The sequence below is a fragment of the Cucumis sativus genome, chromosome 6, assembly GCF_000004075.3.
Source record: "Cucumis sativus cultivar 9930 chromosome 6, Cucumber_9930_V3, whole genome shotgun sequence".
Taxonomy (NCBI): Eukaryota; Viridiplantae; Streptophyta; class Magnoliopsida; order Cucurbitales; family Cucurbitaceae; genus Cucumis; species Cucumis sativus.
Window position 1 is genome coordinate 22,698,170 of NC_026660.2, and position 9,760 is coordinate 22,707,929.

Genomic DNA, 9,760 nt, shown 5'->3' on the forward strand with positions numbered 1-9,760 from the left:
TTTCCACAGAAACAAAATTTATATACTGAAATGGAATAATAATGATTAAAACCAAAAGATTGGAAACAGATAGATTATAAAACCCAAATAATTTAAGAGAAGCACATAATATTAAATATTATTAATTAAATACCGACCAGTTTCAAGAACCTACCAGAAATGAAACGAAACAGAGCCACCCCCTGCCTATGAGTGACGATGAGATCACGAAAAGCAACAAAGAACAACGAAATGGGGCGGCATAAATTCACTATTCAAACATTTATTCATTATCGTGAAATTTCCAGACTTCACTTCTCCTTCTTCCACGCACTATAAATACATATTTCCATTACCCTGTTTCTCCATCAGCAAATTCTCCTTTGTTTTTCTAACACTCAAATTTTGAGAATTGAGATTGTTTGATTTAGAGATATGCCGAAGGATATTGAAGCTGGAGCGCATGGTGGGTTCAGTGGAAAGGATTATGAAGATCCACCGCCTGCTCCATTGATCGACCCACATGAGTTTGCTCAGTGGTCATTTTACAGAGCTATTATAGCCGAGTTTGTTGCTACTCTTTTGTTCTTGTATGTTACTGTTCTTACTGTTATTGGGTATAAAGTTCAGAGTGATGTTAAGAATGGAGGGGAGACTTGTGGCGGCGTTGGAATTTTGGGTATTGCTTGGGCTTTTGGTGGCATGATTTTTGTCCTTGTTTACTGCACCGCTGGGATTTCTGGTGAGTTTTACGGAAGAATACCGCATTGCTCTGTCATTTTAGTTTCTGTACTTTGTAATCTCGGTCATCGTTTTTAGATTCTTCAATCTCATTCTGTTACTGTATGCAGGGGGACATATAAATCCGGCAGTGACTTTTGGGCTATTTTTGGCTCGTAAGGTGTCTTTGGTGAGAGCCATATTGTACATGGCGGCTCAGAGTTTAGGGGCCATTTGTGGCTGTGCATTGGTGAAGGCATTCCAAAACGCTCACTATACTGAGTACGGTGGTGGAGCCAATTCCCTCGCCGACGGCTACAGCACGGGCACTGGATTAGCCGCTGAGATCATCGGAACCTTCGTTCTCGTTTACACTGTCTTTTCCGCTACCGATCCCAAGAGAAATGCCAGAGACTCCCACGTCCCCGTAAGTTTAATGTCCATCAAATAATGATTCAATACTAATGAGAGAGAAGCTGACATATCATATAATTTGAAATGAAAAGGTTTTGGCGCCACTTCCGATTGGGTTCGCGGTGTTCATGGTTCATTTGGCCACGATTCCGATCACCGGAACCGGCATCAACCCAGCTCGAAGCTTTGGAGCTGCAGTTGTGTTCAACAAATCCAAGCCGTGGGATGATCAGGTATGGATTTGAAGAAAATAGTTTAGTGTTTAAAAATTAGAAAAATGATAATCTAATGTTTTTTTTTTTTTGTTTTTGTTTTAATGGAACAGTGGATATTTTGGGTTGGACCTTTCATTGGAGCTGCCATAGCTGCAATTTATCATCAATTCATCTTAAGAGCAGGAGCAGCCAAAGCTCTAGGATCATTCTCAAGTTCCTAATTAAATCCACTTTTAATCAAATGATTAAGCCTAATAATTGTGTGCCATGAGTATTTGGCAAAAATGCCAATTTGGTTTGTGTTCTCTGTAAAAACAAGAAAAAAGGGCATTGGCTTTTTATTTTATATGCCCATATCTTTCGCTTTCGTGCTTTTTCACTCTTTTTATGTAATTACGAGATCTTTCATGATGTTTATAAAGTGTGAATTTATCTTCCTTAATTTCTTGCTTCAATTATTATTTAGTTTTATCGAAAGAGATTTGTTTCTTTAACTAATTCAATCTTTATCTCTCGTCTAAAAGATGTCATTTATGGGTTTCAAATTAAGATGTCACTTAGGGGAGAGGGTGGGAGGTAGGCTGTAGGGTGAGCAAAATGAAGATTAAATACAAGGAAAGGGAAGGGTTTGTACTTTAGATAAACTTGTGGGGAAAAAAGTGAGAGTTATTATTGGAAGTTGAAACTAGAAAAAGCAAGAACATGTAAATCAATAATTGAGATAAAAAGTAGTATGTGAACAGAAGTCGAAAGAGGAGAGAAATCGTAGGTGAAGCCTAAAGAAAATGTAGTAATTAAATGAAAGCTTGTGTAAAAACAACGAGAAAAAGAAGGGAAAAACTTATTGATACATCACTCCAATATATTTTAAAAGTAAGTTTTAGGTATAAGGCAGGTGTGAATGGTTTTATAGTATGTGAGATTTGCTGCAAACAAAAAATATTTTTAAAAAGAAAAATCCTACTTCATTTTATGTCATAATTTAGAAAATCAAAGTTCAACAAAATGTTTATTATAAAAATAGGATGAATTATATATAATTCACCTCATTTACAACTAATCATACATATAAATGGTCGATTACGGTATAAGAATATATGAATTCATATTAATTTATTAATAATTTGTAGATTCATAAGCAACTACATGACAATTGCTTTCAAAGGTTCTCTTATGTTTAACTTAATTTAAGGCCAACGTAGACTTCACGTTGAGTGTTTTAGTATTGTATCTAACTCTCTTATTCTATTCGAATCAAACAACAATGGATTTAGCTTGAGTCTGTCTAAGTCCAAATTTATTCACAAACAACTGTATTCTTTTATCATATTTCTATTTAATTATCATGTCATTTAACCAAACCATACAAATGGAGAGAAAGATAGTGCTAATATAACAGGAAAAGAAAAATTGAATTGGTACAGTGGTTGGCAAAGAAAAACTATGATGATACAATTCTTGAAAGAAAAGCAAAGTAAAGTTATTATTTTAAGAAAGAAAAAGAGTAAAAGGTAGCTCGGATCCAAGCATGAAGTGACAAATTATATGATGCACTCCTTCATCTCAATAATTCCATTCCATTCCATAACATTAAAAATTAAAATAGTATGTTATCTTTTTCTCTCTTTTATTTCTTCAATTCCCCAATTATATATCCATGACACGTGGAGCTTTCACAGCCACAATGTTTATTTTCCACCTTAGACCGACCATTAACTTTTCTTGAGGCTATTATCAAATCTGATGATACCGATGTTATTACGTGGCGTTTACTTGGTTGGTTAGTGGTTTACGATAAGGGAATGGACGGTGATGATGAGAAATGTATTAAGTCGGTTTAAGTCACTCATCACCTCTCACCGACTCTACCCCACTTATTCCACACGTGATTTCTTTGACACTAACGTTTCTTTCTTTCTTTAAAGAAATCAAATACTAATGTGTGGGTGCATGTTTTGAAGGGTAATGTGAGTATGTATTAGAGATACTTGTTTCTGGTAACTTCCAATCGTGCAAAACTACAAAAAAGGTGGTGTCAAATCATTTAAATTATGAAGAAGATTTAATCCAAATGGGGCGGCAAGATAATTCCAATACAAATATTTGAATTAACAATTGAAAACTCTAATAATTCACTTCTCTAAAACATCCTTATATAAATCCACCGCTTCATCCCTAACCTCCATCACTCTACTCTACAACTCTTCTCTTTTCTAACTACCAATTCCTTTCCAAAAACTTCACCCACTACCAAGTACCAACACAAGCCATGTCTAAGGATCTTGAAGCTGGTGGATTCGCCGTCAAGGATTACCAAGACCCACCTCCAGCTCCATTGATCGATGCCGAAGAGTTAACTCAATGGTCTTTTTACAGAGCTATCATTGCCGAGTTCGTCGCCACTCTTTTGTTCTTGTACGTCACCGTTCTCACTGTCATTGGCTACAGTAGCCAATCCGACACTAAAAACGGCGGCCAAATCTGTGGCGGCGTCGGCATTCTCGGCATTGCTTGGGCATTTGGTGGCATGATCTTCGTTCTCGTTTACTGCACTGCTGGAATTTCCGGTGAGTATGAGTTTTTTCTTTTGGGTTTAATTCCTCTGTTTCTCTCTCTGTTCATTCTGTTTATGGAAAATTACCTTCTTTTTTTTTTTTTTTTTATTGTAGGTGGTCATATTAACCCAGCGGTGACTTTTGGGTTGTTCTTGGCGCGGAAGGTGTCTTTAACTAGAGCAATTCTTTACATGGTGGCTCAATGTTTGGGCGCCATTTGTGGCTGCGCTTTGGTAAAATCATTCCAGAAGGCTCTTTACAATGAGCACGGAGGTGGAGCCAATTCTCTCGCCGATGGGTACAGCACCGGCACCGGCTTAGCCGCGGAGATAATCGGAACTTTCGTTCTTGTTTACACCGTCTTCTCCGCCACAGATCCCAAGAGAAATGCTAGAGATTCTCACGTTCCTGTAAGTTCATTCAATTCCCCAAAATTGGTTTAACCGTTCACCCTCATTTCACTCGATCGAACTAACTAAATTTTGTTTCGAAATTGAAGGTTTTGGCTCCACTCCCAATTGGGTTCGCGGTGTTTATGGTTCATTTGGCCACCATTCCTATCACCGGCACCGGAATCAACCCAGCTCGAAGTTTTGGAGCTGCCGTGATCTTTAACAAAGACAAGCCATGGGATGACCAGGTAACAAAAACAATCAGTCTCTTTCAGCATTTGAACTTCGTTTTAATGTAATGCAACAATTGAAACTTATTTCTTTGTATGTGGGCAGTGGATATTTTGGGTTGGACCATTCATTGGAGCTGCGATTGCTGCAATTTATCACCAGGTTGTGTTGAGGGCAGGAGCAGTTAAAGCTCTGGGATCGTTCAGAAGTTCGACTGCCGTATGAATGTAATACGAATCTCCATGAATGGATGTGGAAGTTGTTTAGAAAAAAATCCCAAAGGCACTTGTTTTTTAAAAAGTGTGCCCTTGTTCTATCCTTCCAGTTGCTCTGTTTTTGTTTTGCTTTAACTCTCTGTTTTTCGTCCCCCACATGTCATATGTAATATTGGGCTGTGTTTTAATGCAAAGTTTGATCCAATCAAGTGGGTCAGTTTCTATGCTTAATCATCATCTAATCTGCCATTTTGCACTTTCTTTCCTTTTAAATGGTATTTATGTTGTTCCAATCCAAATTGGGTTTAGATGGGAATTTATGATTCTACTTAGAACTTATAATTACAAAATCAAAGTGTAGAACAATTGTTCTTTTAACTCTATCAAGTTTGTAAATTGTTGGTTAGTTTCCAATGGTTACAAATCGTATAATCTGCCATTTAACTCTATCAAGTTTGTAACTCTATCATATAATCTGCCATTTTTCGGTCTTTTCTAGTTAATTTCCATTTGAGTTCTTTTATTTTCTTTCATTTTTGTGTGTGTTTCTTCATTCATGGTGCCTTGAAGAACATCAAAACATGTCTGTGCATTCTTAAATGTACACTCACTTTAAAATTAAAAACACAATATATTTCTTTTTTCCATTTTGATATATACATATATTACCAACTTTAGTTTCTTCTCCTTTAACTAAAAGTACACCATTTGTTATCATGTATTTAATACCCATATATACCCATATAGATGTATGTATAATGTATCCAAAGATAATAGTAGAAGAAAGTGTAACAACTCAACTTGTATGATACTTAAATTAGAAGTTTGAATCTACCGTTCAATATTTCAAACATATATTAAAGAAAAGTTTTAAAAACATTTTTGGTATCTATACTTTCAAGGAAGTAACAAATTGGTTTCTCAGCTTTAATTGCTAGGGATTCAGTAATTCTATTTTCAATTTCATAATAATTTAATTTCCAAATTTTAGGTTTCATGTTCTTTCAAGTTTGTAAAAATTTATACCCCTAAACTAGAAGTTGATTTCTATCATTTTAAGATGAAGACGATCTATTTTATTAAACCTACTAAGTCTCCAACTAGTTTGTTGATTTATTTATGTAAAACAAAAATCTTATTAAATATCGATACTAATCCCTACATTAAGGACCAAATTATTAAGTAGTAAACATTCATGAACTAAAATGTTAAAAAATTAAAAGTACAATGACTAAATCGTTACAAATCAATGTTTAAAAATTATATTGTCGAAAATATAAAAATTTAGAATGTAAAAGTGAAATGAATTATTTTGTTAAAAAAGATGTTTAATTTGATAGAAAAATTGGATGATTAAAACAAGAATGGAGGATTTGAAAAGGACTCTTCGCGTGTATTAAGATCTAAGAGGCATCAATTTTGTTGTATAAATCATAAATGTAATGTAGCTCATGATTCTTGCCTTTTTTTAAAAGCATACTATATTTGTTATTTCTTTCTAAATAATAGGTGGCATGATTCTTGCCCCTTTTTTAAAAATAAAATGTATATAAAAAAGCATATTTAAATTCTTTTCTCATATATGTTATATTTTTTTTCTTCACTTTCAAAATAGTATGTGGCATGAAAAATGGGAGTATATTTGTAAATGAACTTCAAAATATAGATTGTTAAATATTCTCATGAGATATGGATATCACCATTTAATTAAACAAAGTTGAAATATTATCTCTAATTATAAAGTTATAAAGTCTATCTAATTTACCCTAGTGAATGTTGGACAATAATTGAGATTGAGTGATAACTAGCTCACAAAGGTAGTACAATGTAGGCTTTTTCTATCCATGCATCTAATACACGACACAAAACTTGTTTACACTAAACGTTATAAGGTGGACAAACAATTCTAGTAATTACTTCCATATTTGATAAATAATGTTCACCCGATCTTACATTATTGTCGATGTTAAACTATGTTAACATGGCAAATAGTACTCAAACAAGTTTGACTATACAAATGTACTAGACACTACACAAAAATATGACACCATAGTAAGTAATTAAGAGTAATATTCATATTATTATAAGTAGTTTTCCTATCGATTATGTGTCGGTGCTCAATCCTAATTAGTCAACAAACCACTCTCAAGCCGCCATAGGCAACAAGCTAAATCATTTTCTAAAACTAGAGATTCATTTTTGTCTTTGTTCATACATCTAATTTGAGATTTGTAATGGTATGCTAAAAAGATGATGAAGTGGAAACCAAGAAGGTGGAGGGTATGATACTCTTAAAGTTATTAGTTGTTCAAGTTTCAAAGAAAGACATTTAATGGTTTGGAGTAGGTGAGAAAGGAGGTGGATGACTCTGTAAAAATTAATAATGTGGGATCCAATATTGTCTCTAAGATAATCAATGCAAAAGAAAGGGTAGACAAAGCATTTAATAACGCTCTTAAAATCATATTAATAACATTACTTTAGAGCCTTAAACTAGATTATGAGTATGGAATCCATGTTCCATAGGTATTATCTTCGTATAATTGAGTATCAAACGCAAATTAATATCACTTCCATATAATAGGGTTGAAGATATGTGTTTTGAGCACTAAGTTAATAGTTCACAATTCTCATTAAATAACCGAAATGAAATACAATGAATGGAGCAACTTGGTAAAGCGAAAATAAATAACAAACAAGGACGGTTTTCTACCCTAAATTTCACGACATAGAATTGCTTTGGATATAAATTTCAAACAAATTATATTCTAATATATAAATTTTAAATAATCATGACATAATCAATTAATATTTCAATAAATAAGTGAGTTGTTTTAAAATATAGCGGTATAGACCAACATTGATAGATGTCGGTTAATGTCTCATTATCTATAAAACATTTTTACTATATTTGAAAATATTTCTACCATTTGTATGGACAATAAATAAACTTACTCACTAATAGTTTTCAACTAAATACATTAATATATTTTTATTCATTAAAATCAATTAAGAGTGTAAGTCAATTATTATAAAATTATTACAATTGAATTAAATAGATAATAATAATTGACATGATCTCTTATTTTAGAAATCAATGGTTCAATCTTCCAATCTCGTAGTTGTAATGTTTGAACTTACAACAAAGATTATTGACACGAGTATAGTTCAATTGACATATAATGTTCACTATCGATACGTTGGATCTATCTTTTCGAGACAAATTTTTATTTTCGTACAAGAAGAACTAGGAAGAAGGGGAGAAAACCAATAAATTTGGAAGGGTATAGATGCCCTCTCCAAAGGTATATGAAACGCAAAGGAATAGATTATTCCTATTCCAAAGCTCTATACATAACACAAAACCAAATATTAATTTGCCATTTCTAACTTCATAATAATAATTCATAACTCTCCTCTCCTCTCATCAAAACAGAGCAATGTCCAACAACATTGATGGAAGAAGCAATGTCAAGGACTACCAAGACCCACCTCCCGCTCCCTTCATCGATTCCGACGAGTTCACTCAATGGTCATTTTACAGAGCCATTATTGCAGAGTTCGTTGCCACGCTTCTCTTCTTGTACATTCTTGTTCTCACTGTCATTGGCAATGCCAGACTCTCCGACACCAATATCTGCGGCGGCGTCGGCGCTTTAGGCATTTCCTGGGCCGTCGGCGGCATGATCTTCGTCCTTGTTTATTGCACTGCTGGAATTTCTGGTGAGTTTAGTCTACTTAAATTCCTCTGTGTGTTATTATGTTCATCAATTACTCTGTTTTGTTCATCTCTTCAGGTGGCCATATTAATCCGGCGGTGACGTTCGGGCTGCTGTTAGCTCGAAAAATCTCCCTAGTCAGAGCTTTTTCTTACATTTTGGCTCAATGTTTGGGCGCCATTTGTGGGTGTGGGTTAGCTAAATCATTACAAAAGACTTATTACGTTCAGTACAACGGCGCAGCCAATATGGTGGCCAATGAGTACAGCATCGGTACCGGCTTAGCCGCAGAGATAATCGGAACTTTTGTTCTTGTTTACACTGTCTTCTCCGCCACTGACCCCAAAAGAAACGCTAGAGATTCTCACATCCCAGTAAGTTTAATTACACAAATCTGAGTTCAGGCTCTGTTTTCGTCATTCAATTAACTAATCAAGTTTGAACTTAAAAACCAAAGGTTTTGGCACCACTCCCAATTGGGTTCGCTGTGACTATGGTTCATCTAGCTACCATTCCGATCACCGGCACCGGCATCAACCCAGCTAGAAGCTTAGGAGCTGCTGTGATTTTTAACAAAGCCAAGGCCTGGGATCATCATGTAAAGTTCCTCCTCATCTCTTTTGTCATTTAAGTTTCCCGTTTCAAATTGAAGCTTATTTCATATATATATATATTTAATTTTTTTGAACAGTGGATCTTTTGGGTTGGGCCATTCATTGGAGCTGCCATTGCTGCACTTTATCATGTAGTGATCATAAGGGCAGGAACCATTAAAGCTCTGGCTTCCTTCAGAAGTTCATCTGCTCTATAAATCTTATCCCTATCTTGTTTGTTCCAAAACCTGCCATTTTCTGTAATTCTGAATTTGCTTTTTTGTACTAAATTAATGAAGTGTGTTATGTTTATGCTGAGTGTTCATCTTTCTTCATCCAATTTCTTTACAAATTTAAACAAACCTTCTTTGCCATTGATTCTCAAACTCACTTTGTTGATTGATTTGGTGATGAGAGAATTAATGAATGGGTTCCCTTTATGCAAGGGTTTATTTAATATGACCATGTGATACCCTCCCTCCTCCCTCCTCATCCTCATCCTCTTTTCTTTTCTTGTATTATTAATTACACCAATATCAATCAGGTGTTTGAGTTAAGACTTTAGAATAATCTCACATCGGTGTGAGTGTGATGCTTATGTTAACATAATCTAATACAGGGTGAATACCCAAGACCTGTACCCTACCTTAATACACTAATTAAGCTATGTCAAAATATTAATACAAACATACACATTATATTGGTAGAACATTTGAAGTGGTTGAGT

The 9,760-nt window shown here is 34.5% G+C and overlaps 3 protein-coding genes across 3 annotated transcripts; all 3 read left to right on the forward strand.

Annotated features, from left to right (window-relative positions):
* The first annotated feature begins 414 nt into the window (after nucleotides 1–414).
* Nucleotides 415–1,770, forward strand: PIP2-1 (aquaporin PIP2-1-like). The gene is made up of 4 exons (NM_001287457.1): nucleotides 415–721; nucleotides 831–1,126; nucleotides 1,206–1,346; nucleotides 1,439–1,770. The coding sequence occupies exons 1-4, from the start codon at nucleotides 415–417 to the stop codon at nucleotides 1,547–1,549; spliced, it is 855 nt and encodes a 284-aa protein (NP_001274386.1). The 3' UTR covers nucleotides 1,550–1,770.
* Nucleotides 1,771–3,597: 1,827 nt separating this feature from the next.
* On the forward strand, nucleotides 3,598–4,952 carry PIP2-3 (aquaporin PIP2-2). The gene is made up of 4 exons (NM_001305742.1): nucleotides 3,598–3,895; nucleotides 3,998–4,293; nucleotides 4,383–4,523; nucleotides 4,612–4,952. Exons 1-4 carry the CDS (start codon nucleotides 3,598–3,600, stop codon nucleotides 4,729–4,731), a joined length of 855 nt encoding a protein of 284 aa, NP_001292671.1. The 3' UTR covers nucleotides 4,732–4,952.
* A 2,974-nt stretch (nucleotides 4,953–7,926) lies between these two features.
* On the forward strand, nucleotides 7,927–9,490 carry PIP2-6 (aquaporin PIP2-1). The gene is made up of 5 exons (XM_004143198.3): nucleotides 7,927–8,026; nucleotides 8,158–8,444; nucleotides 8,519–8,814; nucleotides 8,898–9,038; nucleotides 9,132–9,490. The coding sequence occupies exons 2-5, from the start codon at nucleotides 8,162–8,164 to the stop codon at nucleotides 9,249–9,251; spliced, it is 840 nt and encodes a 279-aa protein (XP_004143246.1). The 5' UTR covers nucleotides 7,927–8,026; nucleotides 8,158–8,161; the 3' UTR covers nucleotides 9,252–9,490.
* The last annotated feature ends 270 nt before the right edge of the window (nucleotides 9,491–9,760 follow it).